Source organism: Haliotis rubra, unplaced genomic scaffold, assembly GCF_003918875.1.
Source record: "Haliotis rubra isolate DU_JTF1 unplaced genomic scaffold, ASM391887v1 Scf180, whole genome shotgun sequence".
NCBI lineage: Eukaryota > Metazoa > Mollusca > Gastropoda > Lepetellida > Haliotidae > Haliotis > Haliotis rubra.
Genome location: NW_025765781.1, coordinates 849,372 through 875,882, shown reverse-complemented (window position 1 = coordinate 875,882; position 26,511 = coordinate 849,372). Strand labels below are relative to the sequence as shown.

The 26,511-nt window shown below is 40.3% G+C and overlaps 1 protein-coding gene and 1 long non-coding RNA gene across 6 annotated transcripts in view; one reads left to right on the top strand and one right to left on the bottom strand.

Annotated features, from left to right (window-relative positions):
* Positions 1 to 4,152: 4,152 nt before the first annotated feature.
* On the bottom strand, positions 4,153 to 25,107 carry LOC124273426. The gene is made up of 3 exons (XR_006897649.1): positions 25,003 to 25,107; positions 21,228 to 21,234; positions 4,153 to 4,163 (listed from the first exon to the last, which is right to left on the bottom strand). It is a non-coding gene; the product is annotated as an uncharacterized LOC124273426 (long non-coding RNA).
* LOC124273425 (P2X purinoceptor 4-like) overlaps positions 22,189 to 26,511 on the top strand; it is a 141,885-nt gene continuing 137,562 nt past the window's right edge. For 2 of the 5 annotated variants that reach the window (XM_046708692.1, XM_046708693.1), the window contains exon 1: positions 22,189 to 22,416. In XM_046708692.1, the coding sequence (XP_046564648.1) occupies positions 22,250 to 22,416 (167 nt within the window). In that variant the 5' untranslated portion in view covers positions 22,189 to 22,249. The remainder of the gene's footprint in view (positions 22,417 to 26,511) is intronic. The other 3 variants (XM_046708690.1, XM_046708691.1, XM_046708694.1) reach the window with 2 other exon arrangements.

Here is a 26,511-nt window from a genome sequence, read left to right as displayed (position 1 = left end):
CTAGTACTTAAATCTAACATATTTTAACTATACACGACAATACAATATAAAACCAGGCTATATATCGCCAACAACTGAAGGTAGATTCACCATACTAGAGACCATGGGGACTTACAGTACATTTGCTTCCCGCATGGACCCTAGCTGCATTTACACCATCCCTTCAGCCGTTAGCAATTTAGCAAATCTAGCCATATATTAAAAGACAGGTATTCTACGATTACAAAAGTGGAACGTTTTAATTTACTTCGAATGTTTTGGGACTTACGTACCCTCTCAGGAGGACAATAATTTTACAGTACTTTAACCCCCTTTGAGGATACAGCCACTAACAATCTGAGTTACTAATTTAAACTTCCAATCATAAAATATTTATCTATTTACAAACCATTCAACAATTCTAATTCTAAAATGCAAGAACTAAATGAGAACTTATATTATTAAAAAGAACCTTCATAGTTCGTGATTTGAAATAGTTATCCCTTGTGAAGAACCGTCAGGAATGTTGTTTGAATATCACATGGTTCACGACAGCGGACTTTGAAAGAGTGTAAATAGAATTTAAGAATCAGAAAAAATCTCCAGTCGACACATACGTTGATATGGTATGGTGATGGTAACAGGTGTTTTCGAAACGATGAGCGCATCCTGTCATCTGTCAAAAACACACGCAACGGAACGTCAATTCTTCGTGGGACCTGAAAACTCGGGAGGAAATGCGAAATGACGAAATAGTAAAAATTACTATTTCCATCGGACATTATGCGTGACATTTGAAACTGTCATTAATGTTTCAAATAAGGCATTGAAGCATTCTAAAAAAGAAATTGAATAATAAAATGCAATGTTTCAGATTTGTTGCATCTCAGTTTGAGCATACCTTATCACAGGTGCCATAATGATGCCATACCATTCTAAGTACATATGCGTATCATATAATAAAATGTGCATGAAAACTAGGCATAAATCATTGTAGGCATAAATTATGTATGTGCCAATGTCACGTATTGTAACTGTGAAAAGAAATATAAAAGGTGAGTTTATAAAATTTCTAAAGGTAAATGGGATGATATTTAATACATGAATATTATCTTTACTTCAGTATTTACTCCTGACATATGCCTACTAGCTTATAGATATGTCACACCTATTGGTTTACAAATATCACGCATCTAATATATCATAAACCTGAGAAATGGAGATAAGGTGTCCGCAGTAAGGCCTCTGTATGAAAGCAACACCCATCCCCAGTGTTCATGTGTCATACGTCCAAGGGAAGAACCCGTGAAGATCCGGGATAGAATTGGTCTTCAGCAACTCATGTGCTTGCCATAAAGGCGACTATGCTTGTCGTAAGAGGCGACTAACGAGATCGGGTGGTCAGGCTCGTTGACTTGGTTGACATATGTCATCGGATCCCAATTGCGCAGATCGATGCTCATGCTGTTGATCACTGGATTGTCTGGTCCAGACTCGATTATTTACAGACCGCCGCCATATAGCTGGGATATTGCGGAGTGCGGCGTAAAACTAACCTCACTCACCCACTCACTCCAAGGCAGGGAATGGTGTTCTCACCACCAATCACTGGACATTGCAACGTACCAACAAACTGTCACGACACACATGAGTGAGTATTGTTTTACGCCGCTTTTAGCAGTATTCCAACAATATCACGGCGGGGGACACCAGAAATGGGCTTCTCACACTGTACCCATGTGAGGGATCGAACCCGGGTCTTCAGCGTGATGAGCGGACGCTTTAACCATGTGGCTACCCAAACGCCCCTCGACTTACATGAGGCAATATCGGAATCAATGGTATATGCTTTGGAAATGACCAACGGATAGTATATGGCCAAACTGGGAACTGTTCTGTTAGCTTTCATGTACAGCTGTTGTAATGTTTGATATGAAAATATGAGTTTATGACTTTACCTCAAACGTTTGATCATTTATTCTTTTGAAAATCCGAATGAAATCTATTCAGCTCCTTGCGCTGAACATGTGTTTCCAATTTATCTGTAATTACCTACACACTGGTGGAAATACGCTACGATAAATCTCATCATAAAACATGAATATGTCAAACACCGAAATAACACGGTATGTAGATTTCAGTTTCAAATCTTGTTAATTTCCTGACGCCGAAGTGTTTTTCGACTGGAAGAAAAGTACCCTCTTGCACGCATCCATATACAGAACCCTGAATAAAATCTGGTGTCGAATATCTCTGGAGATAGACCGTCCAAGTATAAGGCTCCTTTGTGAGACGTGGATCAATATCATATCATGAGGAGCTTAGGGCATTTTCATTTTAAGTGTATCCTTTTTAGTCTGATTTACGAAGTTAATCTCAATTTGCCTCTGGGATATTGTTGTAGACTTGTGCAACATGAAATATGGTCTCCCATCCACACTGTGCTGCATCTGGACATCATGCCAATCTCATGCAATCACAAAATAAAATGAGTGTATGTGAAACACTGAGCAGTACCCAACAACTACATCGTAATATCGTCACAGTAGTTAAAAGACACAACAAAGAAGATCTTTGAATTGAGTTTTTAAAGTATACAGAACTATTAGTAAAATCTGGCTCAGTTGACTGGTGACATTTACCAATGTTGTCTTGGCACCACAGAGACTGTTGTGAACTATCGATGTGGAAAATGCACAAGTCAAACCTAAGTTTCTATCTCTGGGGAGATTGTAATATTCTGTTTGAGAAAATTGCTGCAAAGTTAGCGCTTGAAGAATTACAATTATTCTCCCCTGAAATGAGGATGTAAATATTTGGGGACCCAGGACCCAGGACCCATAATATCTGAAACCATCTTCAGTAAACAGTTCCTACAGTCCTACAGTTTGTTTTAGAAACTGTAAAGATGACTTCCTTCTCCATATTTGTATTCTCTACCACTGACATATCCAATCCTGCGCCACTAGAGTATTGTCTATCCCTTCAACAACGGAGTCAGTACAGTATTATAGATTTCGTATGAAGTGAATTAAGGACAGAATGGAACAACTGTCATTCTTTGATCCCCATTAAGGCCGTCAGCGACATTTTCTGTGCTAAGTAAGCAGAAGTGGTGTCACAAGGGATTTGTATTCCTCAGAACAGTTTGGAGAAGAATTTCTAAAGAGTGTGTGTTGGGTGTGAAACGGCACACATCAACATTACAACTACCGGAAGTTGGCCTAAGTAGTTAAGTCAAACCTCGAGCAGCGTCAGTTACTCAGTCATGGAGCCTGCCCGCCCATCCATAAAAGTGACTTTTTCCGAAAGCATCTCCTGACCTGATATCACCACACGTTAATTTCTAAACAAGAACTATGTTTCTGTCTTAAACTTTAGTAGACCCCGTCTATCACATCCAAGACCTGGATAGTTGATTGATTATGTTCCGTCCGTCGAGTATGTCTTAACACCGTCCGTTTAGTCAATCTGCTGTAGTTCAAGCAGAGCGAGCCAGATGTCTTCATCATGCTTCAGCGAAGAAAACACTACCGACACCATCGCTTCAGTAATTCCTTATTCAGGGCGAGTAGACACATTGTATTAGCGTGCTTGCATCTGTTGGAAGACACCAGTATTTCTTGAGTGATTACCCCTTAAACTAGTCCCTACAATGGTGCAGTAAATAATCCCAGGTGAGCTTCTGACACCAGGCACTAGGGAGTTAAAATCAGAACGGTGACGTGTCATTACAACACTATCAATATATGTACTATAGTCATTGAACCGTCACGATACACACAACTCTATATTAGCTCAGTGCTGTATAAAGTGTCAGAGATCATAGCAACGTCTCCATCCACTGATATTCACGTGTCTTTTCTGATAGAAATGACTTTATTACACCTTCAAACGTCAACTTGAAATCTTTTGTTTAAGCTCTTTGACTTTTCATCTGTATCATCGTTTTCATCTCCCTCCTCCTCGTCATTATTATTGTCATTATTATTGCCATTATATAGAAGACAAAATGCAGCAAAGAAGGGTTGCAAAATTGCAAATAAAAATAGAAACATTCTAATATGACCTTTTATTCTAATGCGTAAATGAGTCTTGCATGTTCAGGAGTAAAGTAAAATCGATACAGAAACTCATTTAGTTGACATTGATATGACATTTCTCACTGTCGGACTGGGCTGATACTGAGCTGTGAGTGTGGATAACTTCACATAAACTTTTCACAATACCTGGATTCCGTGATGTTGCTGTCTTTTAAAAGGGGTTTATGTCCCAGTAGCAGAAGCTTACACCATTTATTGCGATATATGAACAATATATAATGTATTTTTGTGGAATTGAAAACATTAAAGCAGGTCTGCATGAGTTTACATAAGAACATATATACATCTGTTGACAACCACACACACCTGTGATTCTTATCATCTCATACAGATGCAATCATTTAATTGAGAATGTTATTTTAGCTACGTCCATTCAAATAATACCATGTTAATAAATAATTTAGTTTTTGATTCAATATACTGTTATAGACATGTGTCTAAAGTATGTCTGGTTCACTGATATCAGTATTATGTACAATATATTCACCAACCAGATCACTGTATTGTCGTTGCTTCACTCGATACGTCATCTCATGGCGTTGGGTGTCTCTGAGATGCATCATTGACCTAATGGACCCATTTTGACTGATCTGACCAAGGTGTCATCGTCTGCAATTCAGTTAGCTGACACTGATATGAGTCTATGACATTTCTCACTGTAGTATGGACTGATACTGAGTTGGGAGTGTGGATAACTTCACATGATTTTTTCCATTATACCTGGATTCTGTGGTCGTTTAAAAAGGGTTACATTAAATGTCCGAGTAGCACAAGCAACTGATTATAATGAGTATAGTTCTAAAGTTACGTGGGTACAATGTGTGAAGCCCATTTCTGGTGTCCCCCGCCGTGATGTTGCTGGAATATTGCTAACAGCGGCGTAAAACCAAACTCAGTCAGTCAGTCTAAAGTAACGGCAAACGAAGACAAGAAATCTTTGTAGAACTCGCATGTATGGTTGATCGAGTAGGCATTATCAGCATGGCGTCTTTCCTGACTGACAAAACATAAACATGAAAGACATTGAAAGATTTCTATTTTTTGGACTGGAACATCCTGGTTTACCTTAGTGATAACCTTAACAATGTCAGAAATTACGCAACTGTATCGTTTTTAATACTGAACAAGTGTAATTCTGATTGGTCAGTTGACATTGAAAACCGGAAGTGACAAAGGCCATAGTCGATCACCACTTAGAAGACGCCAACGACCACGGCTGTAGTGTTGACACCAGGAATTGTAACCGAGAGAGTGATAATCGTTCATCGTGCACAGTTGCGTCCCTTTGACGTGCCTACAACTTGGAAGCCTATGGTCATAGGTACGATAAAAGATTTACTCTGATTATATTTTTAAGTGTGACAGCACCACACACCGACGAGGTTGTAGCGTATTCATAAGGCGAAACCAGTTGCTCGTTTATCCAGACAGTGTTGCTCATATTAACGAGTGTGTGGATGTAACCATGCCGGAAGTTGTGGAGGTGTCACAGAGGTAGAGACATGCACTTCTATCTTTCCTTCCACATCTAGCTGAGATGGTAGGGTAGCCTAGTGGTTAAAACGTTCACTCATCACGCCGAAGACCCGGGTTCGATTTCCACATGGCCACAATGTGTGAAGCCCATTTCTGGTGTCTGGCATCAAATTAAACTCACTCACTCACTCCACATCAAGCCGCTTCAAAGCGGTATGAGTGGAGTAGCGGTTAATTTCGGCGTTCAACCTCAACTCACTCACTCATGGTTTTGTTAATGGTTGCTACTTGATCTTGTAAAATCCGGTTCAATGACATCACTGCTGGTTTATCGGAGTCATGTTCTTGGAGCATGGCATTTGACATGTTTGCAGTTGAAGTATCGTAGACTGACATTAATCATCCAACACTCAGATAACCTCAGTGTATCGTTTCGTGGAATATTTCAAAGAAAATTCCAACATTTTGGAACCAGTCGCAGGAAACTTTCCTTTCATGTTAGCTGTGATCAGTCAAAATGGGTTCATTAGGTCAATGATGCATTTCGGAGACACCCAACGCCACGAGGTGATGTACTGAGTGAGTTAACGACAATACAATGATCTGGTTGGTGAATATATTGTACATTTTCCCAGTCAAAGGGCTCGCCGCTTCGCTGACATTATAGTATCATTAACTCTGGATGATCTGATAAATCCTGGTTACTTCTAAAATGGCATGTGGTACATTTGTTACTTGTACGAGAAATGTTTAATCACCTTTATCTTGGGATCACGGCAGTTGTGAAGGATTTTAAATTACACTTGAACTGAACCATGTTTCACTTACCGTGACGGAACCTTTTATTTTGATGGGTATTGATTTGTATCCAAAGCATAATGAAAAATGTCTCTGTGGGCGTATGATGTATTGACTTCCTTCCAGACGACCAGTTGAACATGGATATCAGACATTTATAGTATACTGACTGCCAAGCGACCAGTGCTTTTTCTACTACTACTACTACTACTACTACTACTACTACTACTACTACTACTACTACTACTACTACTTTCTACTACTACTACTACTACTCTTCTTACTACTACTACTACTACTACTACTACTACTACTACACTACTCACTACTACTGCTACTACTACTACTGCTGCTTCTACTACTACTACTGCTACTCTTCTACTACTACTACTGCTGCTGCTACTACTACTACTACTACATACTACTACTTTCTACTACTACTGCTTGCCTACCTACTACTGCTACTACTTCTTTACTACTACTACTACTGCTGCTACTACTGCTACTACTACTACTACTGCTACTACTGCTACTACTGCTACTACTACTACTACTACTGCTTCACTACTGCTACTGCCACTATCTACTACTAGTTGTCCTGCTGCTACTACTACTACACTGCTCCAACTGCTGCTACTACTGCTGCTGCCTACTACTACTACTGAGTACTGCTGCTCTTCCTACTACTTGTCTGCTACTGCTCCACTGCTACTATTTGTCCTCTGCTCCAACTGCTACTGCTCCTACTGCTTCTGCTATTTCTAATACTACTACTACTACTACTCCTTTTACTACTCCTACTACTACTACTACTACTACTACTACTCCCTATCACTGAAATATCCGATCGTGAGTATCCACATGAGTATTGTCGATCTTTAATCCTCTTCAACAATCCGGGCATTATTATATATTTCGTATGAGGTGAATTAGGTACAGTTTGTTACAACTGTTCTACATTGATCCCCATTATGGCCGCCGCCGACATCTGTGCTGAGTAAACAGAGGAGGCGTCACATGGGATTTGTATTCCTCTGAACAATTTGGACAAGAACTTCTATCGAGTGTGTGTGTTGGGTGTGAAACGACATACTCAACATTACAACTACAGGAAGTTACCAAGTAGTTAAGCCAAAAATCGAGTAGCTACCCTTGCTACTATTTCTACTACTACTATTACTACTGCAGCTTCTACTACTATTACGGCTACGACTATATCTACTACTACTACTACCACTACATCTACTACTACTATTACTACTACTGCTTGTACTACTAATACTGCTCTTGCAGCTACCACGACTGTTCCGGCATTCGTCCCGATGTAGCCATTATCTGTCATCCGGGCATCCCTTCTGTCATTGTATAGACTAGTCAGGAAAGAAATGTGTTACATGCACGGAGGTCACAGTGATTCCTATCAAAACGATTTATGCTTCTATAAAGGTCCAGACGGAAATCAGTTTGAGCGTCTCATTGTATTTCAGTGTCCATAAACCAGTCCTTGAAACTGCTCCATCGCCAAAGGTTGGACATTTTGGCAGGAGAGAGGACCTTCTTTGTGAGCAAGAGGATGGAGTGTCATTTGTACAGATCTAATGGCATGTTATGGGCGTGATGATGAAATGAAATGTTCACATCTACATCTTTGTTCCTTTCATCTGCTCTTACATCTCTATTTCAACAAAACAGAAGCACAGAGGATGAAGTCTCCGATGAAAATACAGAAAATACATGGACACCCCGTTAACTCGAACAACTTTAACTCGAAGATCGTTATATTTTTATTTAACAGAAGTCAATGTTTCTTTGTACAGCCCTTACATTATTGTTATTAGCAGTGTGATTTGACATCACTTTGTTCGAAACACACTTTAGATGTAAAGCATAACCCACTTTATGTGCATCCAAGTGGGTGAGTGATGGAGTGACGGAGAGAGGGAGGAAGTAAATGGGAGGGTGACGAGGGAGTAATGGAGTGAGTGAGTGACTCCCGGCAGTAACGAGTAGGGCACGTTATGAGAGAGACGTAGAAAACCGTCTCATCTTCACATACTACTACTACTACTACTACTACTACTACTACTACTACTACTACTACTACTACTACTACTACTACTACTACTACTACTACTACTACTACTACTACTACTACTACTACTACTACTACTACTACTACTACTACTACTACTACTACTACTACTACTACTACTACTACTACTACTACTACTACTACTACTACTACTACTACTACTACTACTACTACTACTACTACTACTACTACTACTACTACTACTACTACTACTACTACTACTACTACTACTACTACTACTACTACTACTACTACTACTACTACTACTACTACTACTACTACTACTACTACTACTACTACTACTACTACTACTACTACTACTACTACTACTACTACTACTACTACTACTACTACTACTACTACTACTACTACTACTACTACTACTACTACTACTACTACTACTACTACTACTACTACTACTACTACTACTACTACTACTACTACTACTACTACTACTACTACTACTACTACTACTACTACTACTACTACTACTACTACTACTACTACTACTACTACTACTACTACTACTACTACTACTACTACTACTACTACTACTACTACTACTACTACTACTACTACTACTACTACTACTACTACTACTACTACTACTACTACTACTACTACTACTACTACTACTACTACTACTACTACTACTACTACTACTACTACTACTACTACTACTACTACTACTACTACTACTACTACTACTACTACTACTACTACTACTACTACTACTACTACTACTACTACTACTACTACTACTACTACTACTACTACTACTACTACTACTACTACTACTACTACTACTACTACTACTACTACTACTACTACTACTACTACTACTACTACTACTACTACTACTACTACTACTACTACTACTACTACTACTACTACTACTACTACTACTACTACTACTACTACTACTACTACTACTACTACTACTACTACTACTACTACTACTACTACTACTACTACTACTACTACTACTACTACTACTACTACTACTACTACTACTACTACTACTACTACTACTACTACTACTACTACTACTACTACTACTACTACTACTACTACTACTACTACTACTACTACTACTACTACTACTACTACTACTACTACTACTACTACTACTACTACTACTACTACTACTACTACTACTACTACTACTACTACTACTACTACTACTACTACTACTACTACTACTACTACTACTACTACTACTACTACTACTACTACTACTACTACTACTACTACTACTACTACTACTACTACTACTACTACTACTACTACTACTACTACTACTACTACTACTACTACTACTACTACTACTACTACTACTACTACTACTACTACTACTACTACTACTACTACTACTACTACTACTACTACTACTACTACTACTACTACTACTACTACTACTACTACTACTACTACTACTACTACTACTACTACTACTACTACTCCACATGCTTGCATAATCGCACATTAGTTTTTAGTGCTTACCGAACAAGTTCAACAACTCTCCTTGTTTTGAAACCGATGAGGTTATCCAGGCCAGATCAAAGAATAGCATCCTCCAATAAGTTGATCGTTTCACTGATGTCCTTGAAAGAGAGTTGTTAAAAACTGAAGGGATCGTTAAGACATAGTAGAAAGTCGATAAAAGAGACGTAATATAATCAAATATTATTCCGGTTTGGTCGTTTATACTGTCAGTTACATGGGTAGGATTTATGTCAGAAAATGATAATTATGCTTTGGGTCAGTGTTTCAAACAGACTGTATCTTCCTATGAAATGACAGAACATTAAGCTTGATAGCCTTTGACCAGTTGCGGAATTTACTCGAACGATTTTTCACACAGCCCCCACCCATAGACAAAACACAAAAATCACCATTTATCAAAGGGAAAAGATCAAACAGCAAAACCACGACAAGAAAACACTAATCAAAACAAACAGCAACAAGTGTAAAAATTAAAACATCCGCAACAGACTGCGATGTAATCGTACGCAAGAATCTGGAACCGATGATGAAAATGTTTGATAAATAAAGCCATTTTTACTAATTACTTTACGTTCACACTAATAGGTGACATATGACGTCCATGTGTACCCATTAGTACAGCAGGTCTTCAGCATATGACGTGTAAACCACACGTTATCCCTAGTGGCACCATCAGTGCCAGAGATCGCTAGAGTAGTATTCCATACAGTACATTATGTACGGTGTCCTAGATCACTTGATCTCGACGCTTGACAAGGGCAATATGTCTTGACGAAGTTAACAAGGCAATGTGGCGTTTTCAAGTAACCTTCCTTCTGTAATTTGTTGTGACAAATTAGGACGTTCGCAATGAAGACTCAATAATGCTTGGTCAGAGCATCATATGCTCACAGATATTCACAGAATCTTGAATAAATTAAATTCATTTGAATGTTGTCTGTGGGTTAATCATCCATGTGGACTTTTCCTTTGATTATTCTCTTCGTCTGAAGTATTACTGGAGAATAATGTGAAACTTCCAGTGTCTTCACTTGGCTTTCAGTGCCATCCCGTCGCTTCGTTTTGCTTTCCTTGCCTTCCTTCTCTTCACCAGGCTTTCCCTAGATTTCCTTTCCTTGCTTTCCTTCTTTTTCATCAAAGGACCATCTCTTTGAGGTACCAAGTCACGAACCAAAGCATTTACTGAAAGGTCATTTCGACCTACAGGGTCATTGTTATAAAACAATCTGCTAGGGTAAATCGGAAAAGACCTGGAAACGTATTTGTGCTCTACTGGGGATTTTTTATTCTTTTGTAATGATACGCACGATTGTAATATCATATACTGGTATCGAGATGAAAGCAAACTAGTGCTCAAAAGAAAGTATACAATGTGTTTGACCAAACTTGAAATGAAAACAAACATACACAATTTCATTTCATCGAAAGTACCGTTTGACTGACACTGAAAGACACGTGGTATCATATTCTGATCTTTTACACAAATCAACAAGGCGGATTTTTTTCTGCAAAATGTAATCAAATGTTGAATCAGTAGTGAGTGTGACCACCTTTGGCTTCAATACACGCCAAAACGCATTGATGACGTAGGACGACGCCAAAACGCATTGATGACGTAAAGACGTGAAAACGTTGCCATTCCTACGTATTAAAACGCAACGCATACATGACGTAACACGACGAATGACGTTAGGCGTGATCCGTTGCCATTCCTGTAGGAGACATTGTTCCAGTTGTTGAGCGGTGACAGGTGGCGCTGGTAGTCTTCTGATTTGTCGATTCAGGTAGTCCCATAAGTGTTATATCGGATTCATGTCGGGAGAACATGCTGGCTACGGCAAAACAACGATGTTAGGGTTATGCAGAAAGTCGTTTGTCAGTCTTACTGTATAAGGCCTTGCGTTACGTGTTGGTAGACAATACCACGTGGTTGTTAACTTGTTACTGGACATCTGGCAACACAACTGGTGGCAAAACTTCTTCAATGTATCTTCGAGCATTCAGGTTGCCATGAATAATCACAAGTCTTGTTTTGAGATCGCTGCATATCCCTCCCCACACCATCATGCTACTGGCTCCAAACGGTCGGACTTGCTGAACGCATTTCGGCGCTAAACGTTCACCTACTCACCTGTAAACACAAGCCTGGTCGTCAGTGAACATCACACGTCGCCAATCACGCATCTGCCAACGTCGAACTTCCCTGGTTCATGTCAATCGACGACGTCGGTTTTGAAGAGTCAGATGCACACCGCAGTAGGGTCGACGTGCTCGAATACCATGTCCTCTTAGTCGCCGATACACTGTATGTCCACTGATACGGTGTCCTAGTGCCGTCGATGCCGTTGACGTCGCCGTTATGCCGTTGACGTCGCCGTTACAAAACGATTTCTCAGATGAATTGTCCGATTGTGGCGAACATCGCCAGGCGTTGTCACACGTGGTCAACCACTCCTAGGCCTGTCTGACGACATATTGCCTGTTTGTCTTAGTTATTGCATCAGTCTGATGACAGTTGCTCGGGTGCAGCCGAAGATTCTGGCAATGACGGTGTGATTAGCTCTGTGTTGGGCCATTCGGACAGCTCTCTCTCTCTTTTGATTTGCCTCAAACGTGGCTTTTTGTGTTCTTTTTACTACTGTGTTACTCACGTGTCAGGTAGGCTGTTGTATACCGTCAGTATGCAGGTGCATTACGTGTTATATCAGAAAAAGTCGTTTTGGATTTTTTGCGACGTTTAGGCGTTTCGTTAACCTGTTTCGCCGTTTGTTCCCGGCAAGGATTGGTCTGTACGTGTGTGACATGGCTCAGTATGGTTTTATCGCTTATTTTTCATTTTTTGTGAATTTTTATGTGTAGTCTCTTTTGAGCACTAGTATACTAAACTCACTCACTCTGTTTTAGTGATCAGTGTATATTCCAACAAGACCGCCGATATATTCATAATTGTATCTCCGCCAGGTTGAAACTCACATGCGCATTTTTGTTCATGTTAATGAGATTAAATTAGTAAACAATGTGTATTCCAAGAAAACCGATTGTATATTTATAACTGCATCTCCACATCGGACAAGTAAACAAGCGCTCAACACAAAGGAGCAAAGTATAACTTTTGAAAATCTAATTGAACATAATCCTGTGGATAATATTCATGGGTTGAACTAAAGGGGCGTTTTAAGGGTGTCAGTCACTGGATTGTCTGGTTCATGCTACCGTTCATGTTCATGTTGAATAATGTTGAGTGCCGCGTTAAAAAAACGCAAGTGGACAGCTTCTTCAAGTTTCGAAGAAAGATGTTATGATTCAGTTGTCGACATTCAATATCAGTACAAAACCTTTTTTTCTTTTTTTGATTGTTTGTTTCTATGTATATTTTTGTTTGTTTTAAAGGCACACCTATCAACAAGAAGGCGGTCTATAATTATCAAGACTAAAATGGCAATCCTGTGATTGATATCATGAGCATCGTTTAGGCAACTAGGAATACGATGACATGCCGTGACCTTGACCACGAGATCACCTCTGACATCAAGCACGGGTTGCTAACCTTATATTCAACGGTTTACGTACTTTTATTACTTAAAGATTAAACCTGACAATCCTGTGACTGAAATCAGGAGCATCGTTTAGGCAACTAGGAATACGATGACATGCCGTGACCTTGACCACGGGATCACCTCTGACATCAAGCACGGGTTGCTAACCTTATATTCAACGGTTTACGTACTTTTATTACTTAAAGATTAAACCTGACAATCCTGTGACTGACATCAGGAGCATCGTTTAGGCAACTAGGAATACGATGACATGCCGTGACCTTGACCACGAGATCCCTCTGACATCCAGCACGGGTTGCTAACCTTATATTCAACGGTTTACGTACATTTATTACTTAAAGATTTATCAACAGAGTGTCAAAAACAGTTTCAATAAAAGCCACTAATATGAAAATACGTTTGGATATTTTCACCCAACACTCAAGTGCTGTAAAATTTGAAGCCAGAACTCATGGAAATAGAACCACGGACACCTTCCCAGTGACACATAACACTGCCAAATGTCAAACTAGCTCAGAAATGATGTACACTGACAAATGTTGAGTGGGAGTCGAGGGGAAACACACTTCTGTAAGTGTTTTTGGGGATGAGAACACAAAACAGCAAATGTAAAGCGTTGAAGTTAATTTCATGGCGATTCCTCGTCCTGGGTTATTCGATGGAACTAATTCACCATGCAAGAATCTTCCAAGAAGTGTCCTTCATGCAGCAAGCACAGATGTCTTAACAAGTCGCCAACTTGTGCCAGTGTTTTCTTTCCATTAATGTTTAGTAGATTCAATCATTCGTGTTTAATTTTCTGGGAGTAAAATGTATGGGTTTTTTCGACGAGAAAAATAGCCTTAAATGCAGCGTGTTTCAGTGTCTTTCTGTTTAACAGAACCGTTTAAAATAACTTGATTAATTTAATTGGGATAGAACAAACCTCACTGCAGTATAGGTCACTTCAAGGAGAAAGGAACGTTGGGGTAGCCTAGTGGTCAAAGCGTTCGCTCGCCACGCTGAAGATCCGGGTTCGAATCCCCACATTGGTACAATGTGTGAAGCCCATTTCTGGTGTCCACCGCCGTGATATTGCTGGAATATTGCTGAAAGTGGCGTAAAACTAAACTCACTCACTCAAGGAGAACAAAAATTTGAGAAGACTGTTTAAAATAATGATAATGGTTAATCCAGGGGGCGGAGGGGTAGCCTAGTGGTTAAAGCGTTCGCTCGTCACGCCGAACGACCGGGTTCGATTCCCCACATGGGCGCAATGTGTGAAGCCTATTTCTGGTGTCCCCCGCCGTGATACTGCTGGAATATTGCTAAAAGCGGCGTAAAACCCAACTCACTCACTCACTGGTTAATCCAGTGACGATACAAATTGAAATAGGTCTTCAGCAATCAACGCTCGTCGTAAGAGGCGACTAACGGGATCGTGGTGGATGATTTTGATGATGTATGCCATTGTATTCCAATTATGTAGATCGATGCTCATGTGCGTGAATGCGTGCGTGCGTGCGTGCGTAAAAGATATTACACACCTTGACGCTCTTCAAGCAGAATCAGCATTTATCTTATCCGTACAGACTCTTCAAAAGTGATTTAGTTTATCAAATCCGCTGTCTCGGAAAATATGGAAAGGTGATGAGTTTTATATTTGTAATGGTCAATAGTATTAAAAACACCTTACTTTTTTGTTGTTGTTTTCTTTCTTTTTTGTTGGGGGCAAATAAAATGTGTTGAGCTACCCTATATTTCTTGCAAGCCTAGAGAAGATGGGTGGTTGAAAATATAATACCCTTTAAATTATATAAAAATGGCGTTTGTTGCAAAACGCATAAGAGTGAGTGAATATGATATTATCCCGCTTTTAGAAATATTCAATTACTATCACGGCGGGAGAAACCAGATATGGGCTTCACACATTGTACCCGTGTGGGGAATCGAACCCGAGTCTTTGGCGTGACGAGCGAAAGCTTTGACCACCAGGCTACCCCACCGCCCCTATAACGCATAAGAACCCGCCTCCATAGTTTGTAACAAACGCCCGTGCACAAGTGAGTGAAATCATTGCTTTACACGCTTTAGCAATATGACGGGGGCAAGGGCATGACCTTCACACACTGAACCCACGTGGGGAATCGGACCCGAGTCTTCTGTGTGACGGGTGCACACTTTAACCACTGGACTACGTATACCAAACATCCTTACATATACAACAGAATCAACGGTACATAATGCAGATACGGAAGATCAGGATGTTTAAAGGGAGGGATTCATAATGGGCATACAAATGATACAGGCCAAGGATACAGTGAATGAGTGAGTATGATTTACGCCGCTTATAGCAATATTCCTGCAATATCACGGCGAGGGGCTTCGGGAATGGGCTTCACACATTGTACCCATGTAGGAATCGAACCCGGGTCTTCGGCTTTACGAGCGAACACTTTCACCACTAGGCTACCCCACCGTCCCCAAGGATACAGTATATACTGACTCATTTACCTGTATTTCATTGATAAAAAGGTATCATATTGTTGTTGATGCCAAGTGCTTTGGAAAACTATCCGCCACTAACATACTGACATGTACAGTGACCTGAAGAAATCCTCGGTGGAATTAGGTGAATAATTGTGCCATCACTACAATAAATGTTTTGTTGACATATATGTTTCATTTAAGTAGGTTGCCGTGTAGCTGTCAGAAGGGCAGGGCCCAGTTGCACAAACAGTTGCCAGCACTGCGATCATCGTAAATCCCATACTTCAACACACACTTCGAGAGTGCTGAGGTCGCTTTGTGGAAGAAGGCTTGTTCTGTTAAAGTCACTTGCCGTTATAACCGTCAAGATGTGTAGAACACAGCGCTTCTATACCTGTAGATTTAACTTGGCTTTACACGGCGATTACAGCAGGTAAATCTGGGCGTTTCACGGCGACTACAGCAGGAATATCTATCACTATGTATAGAAAGCAGCATCTTCAAAATCTGTTCATTCAACCTGGCATTTCACGGCGACTACAACAGATATATCTATCAGGATGTGTAGAACCCAGCGCCTCTATAGCTGTAGATTCAAGTCGGCGTTACACGGCGACTACAGCAGAAATCAGAGTGAACGCAGCACTTCTACATCTGTTCATTCAACCTGGCATTATACGTCGACTATAGCAGGAATATCTATCAGAATGTATAGGACGCAGCGCTAATATACCTCTAGATTCAATATGGCGTTACACGGCGACTACAGCGAGAATATCTATCAGGAGGTGTAGAACGCAGCACTTCTATAACTGTAGATTCAACTTGGCGATGTACAACGACTTCAGCAGGAACACAATCTGCATGTGTAGAACGCAGCACTTCTATAACTGTAGATTCAACACGGCGTTGTCCAACGACTACAGCAGGAACACAATCTGCATGTGTAGAACGCAGCACTTCTATAACTGTAGATTCAACTCGGCGTTGTACAGCGACTACAGCAGGAACACAATCTGCATGTGTAGAAAGCAGCACTTCATTCTAGTCAGATTTACTCGGTCGGCGTTACACGCCGACTACAGCAGATACCTGAGTCCACATTCCGAGCACTTCTTTTACTGACTCATCCTTCCGCCAGTCAGTCTTTCCACATGACCGTTACAAAGTTACCATCTTGTTTGTCAACGACCAGATCTTGTTGCAGCATCACTGTGAGATGGTGACTGTATAGTCGTAACAGCTGATGTCGTTAGGTGAAGGATGTGAGTGTCCTTGCTAACGTCATAAAACAATTTAACGGAAAATAGAGACCCAAATATTTTTTTTAAAAATCAGTTGTTGTGTGAATCTTGTTTTGCGCCGCTGCTAGCAATTTCCTTGTAGTATTAGGGCGGGAAAAAACAGAAATGGGCTACACCAATCTTGCAAACCATTCTCGGATATACATTGAAAACTAAAGTAATAGTAATAGTCCGCATATATGGTGCTCATATCCAAGCACGATGCCTGCTCACTGCGCTATGTACGTTACTATCCCCGCTCACAGGACACTATCGTTCTTTCCGATGCTTTTTCAGCTCTCTGGGGATCGATCATACAGCCATGCTGCCTGTTAAGATCAATGAACTAAACACTCACATTGCCAGCACATCCTTACGGGTACCCATTTTAAAGCTGGGTGAACTGAGACGATGTGGATTTAAGTATCTTGTCCAAGGATAATACGCACATGTGCCCACCTCGGGACCCGAACCTAGGTGCCTCCACCTGGATCCAAGAGATTACGTCTTTAAGCCCACGTGGGCCGTCGCCTTCAGCAGGTATTGTGGAGGTGTTCGAAGGCCCTGATTCTGTATATTTAGGAAATAAATCAATAATTTTATTACAGTTACAATATAGCTTTGAGATAAATGAATTAAAAAGTCTCAACCGCCACCGTCTAGTGGACACAGAGTTTGCAGGGAACATTGAGTGAATGAGTAAGTGAAGTTTTACGCCGCTTTTAGCAATATTCCAGAAATATTACGGCGGGACACCAGAAATGGGCTTCACACATTGTACCCATGTGGGGAATAGAACCCGGATCTTAGGCGTGATGAGCGAACGCTTTAACCACTAGGCTACCCCAACCCTCCTACTGGAACATTTAAGAGCGTTCCAGGCGTCATGCCAAATGACGTTAAGAGGTGGTACTTGCTCGGAATTCATGGACAATACAAGGATTGGGAATCTGGGAATCTGTATCCGGTTTCAGAGCAGCATGCGTGTAAACCGCGGCATGGTATCACAGCATGCTTGCAATCTGATATCCTTTGCTTGCCATACAATGAACTCGGACGTGAGAACGTTCAGTGAATCCATCATATCGAGCCAGCTTAATGTGACAACAACGCTTAACGACCGAGGTCTAGACGGTTACAAATTCTTTGAATATCACGAGCACGCGAGACCATGGAACGCAGTTGGGTCAAATCAGGCGAATATACTGATTCCGGCTAAGAATACGTTAAATCAGGGTTAGAATTGGTCTTTAGCAATCATTTCTTGTCGTAAAAGGCGACTAACCAGATTGGGTGATGGGTTCACTGACTTGGTTGACAAATGTCATCGATATCGTATTCCAGTTGCGTAGAACCCGTGAAGATTCCGGGTTCAGTGAATTGGTCTTCAGTAACCCACGCTTGTCGTAAGTGGCGACTAACGGGATCGGGTGGCCAGGCTCGCTGACTTGGTGAGTGAGTTTTGCTTTACGCCGCTTTCAGCAACATTCCAGCAATATCATGGCGGGGACACCGAATCCTGATTGCATATATCGATGATCATGATGTTGATCACTCGATTGTCTGGTCCAGACTTGATTATTTACAGACTGCTGCCATATAGCTGGAATATTGCTGAGGGCGGCGTAAACCAACAGACTAAACCAAACCAATTGCGTAGAGCGATGCTCGTGATGTCAATCACTGGATAGCCTGGTCCAGACTCCATTATTTACAGACCGCTGCCATAAAGCTGGAATATTGGAGTACGGTGTCAAACAATAAAGAAACAAACAAACTTGATTCAACCGATCTTTTAACCAACAAATTATCACAAAGAGATTTTTCCTCCACAATAACTGAGCACCACACAACTGCCACCGCTCGTTTTCTGTATCAAGGCAGAAAATAGCTATGCCAGTCAATGGGGTGATTTGGCGTAATGGTTATGATTCGAAATCATGGCATAACTGCTGAGTATATCTATTGCCATTCGGTTGGGTCATCCTTGGATTCGAGGACGCGTCATGAATTCTCGCCAGAACACATTCAGATGATATACCTACGTCGATGGCACTTTGAACGACATCAACGTTGTCGACTGCATCGTGAATGTAACAACTGGATTATTTACTGCCGTGGTCTGATGGCAACTGATTACTGAAATAAACAAACACGAGACTCATTTTTGCTCATTTTTATGTCACGGTAGAAACACCAAGGCAGAATTCTGTTTAAGTTCATGCGTGTGCTGTGAGTGGGTGAGTGAGTGAGTTTTACGCCGCAGTCAGCAATATTCCAGCTATATGGCGGCGGTCTGTAAATAATGGAGTCTAGGCCAGATAATCCAGGAATCAACAGCATGAGCATCGATCTGCGCAATTGGGATACAATGACATGTGTCAACCCTTTAGTCGCTTCTTGCGACAAGTATGGGTTACTGTTGTAAGACTGACTGACTGACTAGACTGACTGAGTTTAGTTTTACGCCGCTTTCAGCAATATTCCAGCAATATCACGGCGGGGTACACCAGAAATGGGCTTCACACATTGTGCCCATGTGGGGAATCGAACCCGGGTCTTCGGCGTGACGAGCCAACGCTTTAACCACTAGGCTACCCCACCGCCCCTACTGTTGTAAGACCAATTCTAACCAGGATCGTCACGGGTCATGCGTGTGTTGTGTATGTGTTAATATTTGATAAATAATTAAGCAAATATAATTGCTGAAAGAAGAAAACAGTATATGAATAAAACTTCAGACGATGTAGTTCTTGTTTATCTGATAAATGGCAAGAAAAATGATTAAGAAAATCACAAATTATGATGCTCAACACAATAATAATATTTATAACAATGATAATCTTAATGATATTCATTCTAATGTGAATGTCGACGATGACGACAGTGATGACAGGGTGGTCAGGCTCGCTAACTTGGTTGACACATGTCATCGTATCCAAACTGCGTACATCGATGTTCATGATGTTAGTCACTGGATTGTCTGGTCCAGACCCGATTATTTACAGACCGCCGCCATATTGCTGGAATATTGCTGAGTGCGGCGTTACACAACCAACCAATCATTTCCTTAAAGATCAATTTGGCAAATTGTTCGCTATCAATATTTTTCACGCAGACTGCATGATATATATTTTATAGATGACATCGATCCAGAGCTGTTGGCTCGGACATACAGCCATGGCATCGTAACAAAACGGAATGTGATGACCTGTTACACAATACCACTGATATAGACACCATAACCAGCAATAACAAATCGCGATATCCCACGCTTGGCGGATACAGCCCGTACCAGCCACTTGGCATGTAGGCGCACGTTATCAGTGATGATGTCATGTTGTCTCACAAAGGATAACATTGTGCAACTTCACATTGTCCTGTTAAAACAGCGAGGTGGCGTAGGGATAATTAATCACGGCTTCTATTATTCATTTCATACCGACGCTTGCTAAATACCACAGACAGTCAACGTCAAAGAAAAATACAGAAAAGTGCGTTTATAGCGAACACGGTTATAACGAGAGAGTGAGTGAGTTTAGTTTTACGCCACTTTTAGCAATATTCCAGCAATATCACAGCAGGGGACACCAGAAATGGGCTTCACACATTGTACCCATGTGGGCAAGCGAACCCGGGTCTTCAGCGAACGTTGTAACCACTAGACTGCCCCACCCCCTATATAATAGATCTACATACATTACATAACACATATCTCACATATAATTATAGCATATGATATGAAAGTAGCATCTATCCAGACGTAAGTATAATCTACGATGATTATAGTGAGTCACTAAGAAAGTGTAATCCCAAATATAACTTATGTTAGTGAGTGAGTATGGTTTTACGCCGCTTTTAGCAATATTACAGCAATATCACAACGATATCACGGCGAAGGACATCCGAAATGAGCTTCACACATTGTACCCGCGTCTTTGGCGTGACGAGCGAACGCTTTAACCACTGGGCTACCCCACCGCCCTCTACGATGATGATACTGCTTTTTTAAGTGAGTGAGTGAGTTTAGTTTTACGGCGCTTTTAGCAATATTCCAGCAATACCACGGCAGGGGTTGTATTTTTTAAGACTGTTGCACAAATTTGCCTTCACAAAATTGAGACATAAGATAAGAGGATATTATTAGACAACTAAATTGCCAAATTACAACCTTCCATGTTCTTTCTTTCACTTTAAAACTTGGGTATACACGCCCAAACCCCGACCCCATCGTATATCCTGGATCCATCGGGGTCTCGCACAGAACGAAGTTGTAACACGAAGCTAACTTGATCAAGCGGTAGTCGAGTTTTATAGAAATTCTAGGTGTGTCAACTATGTACATGATTAATGAAATTTAACTCGCTGTCCACGCTGTTCGTGATCTGCATGGGCTGCAAGACTGACTGTACGTGGTGCGGCACTTGTCAGCTTCTCACAGACTGGAAAGCAACATAATTATATTTAGCGTTCCAGCCTCCGTATTTCAAAACAACATCCAATCTGCATTCTCCCAAGACGGAAAAGGTTTTTTAGCACGATGCAGTATATAAGTATTAACCAAGAAAGGAGATATAGTTGTACACCTGTTCACGTCGCCGTCACATATATCCCTGGAAATATATTTTCATAAGCTATGTGACAAACCAAATAATATGAGTAGAAGAATGATGATTGCTGGATCAAGCTGCAGCACTGCGATAGAAAAAGGGGTGTTTCGTTCCCATCGGAAACTCGCTCAGTGAGAAAGAGCGTGGATCATTATTTCAGCATCGACAAAATTACAATTTGGTTTAAGTTCCCCATCGGCCTCTTGGCACAGCGTTCGGTAATGTTTACACGACGCACATGATTGCTGCAATATTGCAAGGTAAGGGAAGTTTCTGGCGTTGACAGAAACAAATACTAGTGCTGTAGCGAGATCAGCCTTATCAGCGGAGTGACAGTGTTGTTGTAGCGGGAAGCGGCACGTGCCAGCTCAATCACATGACTCGCTACTCGACCGCCTGTCGAAACATGGCTCCCAAGTTAGTGAGGTCAGCTGTGAGTCTGTTTTTTGAGTACGATACACCCAGGATCGTTCACATAAAGAGCAAAAAAGTCGGCATAATCAACAGGTTTCTCCAGCTCTGCGTCATCAGCTATGTAATAGGGTAAGTCTCTCTTTTCTTACATTGATTCACCGTGTTGCCGGATAGGTGTGCCCATGTTTCGTTATAACGCCCCTCTGAGACCCGAATACAGGTTTATTGACGCGAATATGTTCCCGTTCAACAACTGTGAACACGTTTGTGACATGACAGTATGTTTTCGTAAGAGATCTACATAATATTTTCAGATTTAAATGTTTTATGACAAAAGTTATGAACGACAAAACCACCCTGTCATGATGAAGGATCCGTGTAGATCTACCTGTCGTTCCGATTGTTATTCACGTGACATTTAGCTTTTAAGTCGAGGCCCTGTATGGGTTGTAGTAAATGTCATAATTTACAGAAACGCTAATAATTTCCGAGTCGTTACTATGCTCTGATATATCGTCGTCTGTTTAAATGAGCATTATACATGTGACAGGGCAATATGTCTGAGAGGTGTTATCCCTGGGGAAACTCACCCAGAGAAGACAGTGGCCCTGAATCAGCATGATTAGACACAATGATACATCGGTCCAATACCGTTTAATCTACCTATCCCTGTTATCAAGTTAATGTTCAAATGAAAACAATCGTTCATAGGTCGAGTGGGAAAGATTCAATCTGTGGAACCGACAGTGTTTGGTATGATTTATTCAGTGTTATACATAAAATATGCTGTATTAAATATCATTTCATACAATAAATATATTTATTTTGTTATCAGTGGTAAATGTCCAAGCCATTTCAGACTTGTTCCCACATCAAGCTGATATTCTGTCAATTAACTGAAATGATGTTCAACATAGGTGGATTCAGAGGGGGGTGCAAGCAACCCCCCCCCCCCCCCTTGTGCTGAAAGTTTGTTAACTGACCATTGAAACTGGGGTGAAAATGAAGTGTGCACCCCTCCTTTTCTCAATAGTGTGCATCCCCCTTTCTCAAAAAGCTGTATCCGCCCCTGTTCAAACAGTTTTCAGCCAAACTGAAAATAATTGCCAGGCTGCGGTTAGGACCCACAGACTTTTGAAACTGCAGGCCCTGATTAAGCTCTTAGGTCGTCATTTAAAAATAAAATATAATTATATTCAAACATGAATTAACTGCAGGGCATAAGGACCCATACAAAACTGAAAATATTCAGGCCCGAGATAAATTCTACATGGCATTGGCCTGTGGGTCAGTTGTTAAAGTGTTTACTCGTCATGCATGAGTCTTGGGTTTGATTCCCAACATGGGTACATTGTCTGTACTCCAATTCTGGTGTCCATCACTGTAATATTGGTGGAATGTTGCTAAAAGTGGCGTAAAACATTACTCACTCACTCAGCTTATGATGGAAATATGAACACCATCCAGCAGAAATATTATAAAACAACTGATCTCGAGATGTTGCTGTCCTTTATTCAAGAATATCAATATGTTTCTTATTAATGTAATTCATGTTTTATGTATCATTATAAAATGTCCATAGCGTATACCATATGAGAACAGTTTTATTTTTGTTGGCCATTTGACCTACCTGTCAATTTTACTGTGCAATCTTTATCGATATGACAGTCGGTTAATTGTCTCTGAATGGTTTTGAAACAAATACGACAGCACAGTATTTACAGTGTACATCAATACATATTTCAAATGATACTACAATATTGTTTTAGTTTTGGTGTATTGGGTAAAAAAAATGTAACGAGTTTCCATCATTATTTGTATCGTTTACCAAAAAATCTATACAGAAAATCATTCACAAATGATGTTACCCTTGGAAACTGATTGACAAACTGCTGCAACACGGGTGATTTTTCTTTTTGTTGTTATTGACCCAGCATCCATGACTACAAAATGGCAGAGACTGAAGTGATGAGTAATATTTACTTCGGTGCATGTGCCCCATGCTTGTAGTTACAGGTAACTAACACGTTCAGTTGGTCGGCCTTGTTTCCTTGGTTGACACATGTCATCGTATCCCAGTTGTGTGGATCAATGCTCATGATGTCAGTCACAGCATTGTCTGGTCCAAACACGATTATTTATAGACCGCCATCATATAGCAAAAATATTGCTGAGTGCGGCGTTAAACAAACAAACACAAAATAAATGGACCTTCCAGTGTTTAATTTGTGTGACAATGATTATTTGTTAGGGGTGGGGTGGGTGGGGTTCCAGAAATGGGCTTCACATGACCTCCTTGAAACACTTGCCATTAATTCAATGTTGAGTATGGTTAATCAGGATATTTCTGCATTGAGAAATGACCCAAGTCATTTGATGTCAGTACTTCATTAATAAAGTATCTACCAAGTATGTGGATCAACCACAATGACCAATTTGCTTATGTTTGACTTGTGTTCAGTTTGTTCTGTGTTTGAATATTATTTGAATTGTGACCTTGTTTTGACAAGTGAATATTACATTAGGCCAAATATAAAAAAATGTTGTGGTTCCGATTACACCTCTTTAAAATTTAGGGTAGGTAGGTAGGAATTCTTTTTTTTTCACAGATTTTTTTTAGAAGTAAAGTACAAACTAATAACACATGTATCAATGTGTAATTGTTTATTCAATCAAGCTTGCATCCATCATGTCGACTTTTTCTATCAGAATGACCGAAAAACAATGGTATCTGAAAGCTTATTGTATTCAGTCTGCTTAAAAAAAATAGGTTCGGCTACCAGAATTCAGGGGTCCGTCGGGTAATCGGAACCATAACATTTTTTTATTTAGGCCTTATGTTTGGCTATAATTTGATCTTCACCATCTTTCCCATTCATAAGAAACAATTCAATGCGAGGATCAATTTCATCAGTGAACAGCTGATCCCACTAAGGGTTTCAACACGAAATGTTCACAGAATCTTGGTTTGTGAAGAATGGAGGCTGAATTGCAAATCTGATTTGGGACGTCAGTAGGTCATTAATTGCACAATGAAGGATGACATTCGAAGAAACAACCTTACTACAATAATCCCTTGTGAAGAAAGGGGTGTTACTGTTCAGTAAATGAATAGAATCGGCCCAAAGTCTTTCATAACCGAAATAACCTAATAAGAACAATATTAACAACATTTGACAGAAGGAAGTTGTCCTTCACATAAAGAACAGAGGTAGTGGACTTGGCCCTTGTTTGACAAAGCCATCAAACACACACTTAAGACAGTTGTAACTTTAACATAGATTTACAACAGTTGTTAATTTAACAGACTTGTGACAGTTGTAAATTTAACACAGATCTAAGACAGTTGTAAATTTAACACTGATTTATGACAGTTGTAACTTTAACACAGATTTAGGACAGTTGTAAAGTTGTTTAAACACAGATTTATGACAGTTGTAATTTTAATACAGTTGTAATTTAACAGTTGTAACTTTAACCGACAGTTGTAACTTTAACACAGATTTGTGACAGTTGTAAGTTTAACACAGATTTAGGACAGTTGTAACTTTAACACAGATTAATGACAGTTGTAATTTTGACACATATTTACGACAGTTGTAACTTTAACACAGATTTCTGACAGTTGTAGCGCTACGGTCACATTGTGGAACGGGCCCTGGTTTTGAAATGTCATCAGTTGATGGAAGACACCATTACAGTTGATTTGACCTCAAGCTTCGATTCCACACCATTTGATTCCTTTAACATCAATGGAAGCATGTGATTTTTGTGATTCCACACCATTGATTCCTATCAGAATTTTGTGAGCTATCAGAATGTCAGTTTTTTTATTTTGCTTGACACTGCAAAGATGGTTACTGGCACCTGCATATAAGGAGAGAATATATCACCAAAGATTTCTTTAAATATAATCACTGTTCATTGTTGCCTAGCATTCCGTTAACTATATCTTGTGATGCACACTGTAATGCAAGTCCACAGAGCTGCATGATAAATAATACAGTTTGATGACATATTTCTTAAAGTTAGTGTGCAAGTTAGCTATGACATTGTAAAGCAACATGATTGACATTGTCAGGAAAAATGAGGGTGTTATCAAGTTACAGTGGCTCACATTTTGCTGTTAACTTGAGCTCAATTTTATGGTAATTGAACAGTTTAACTAAGGTATAATAAAGTAAAGTACAATAAAGAATCATTCCTATCGATTAAGGCTGGGAA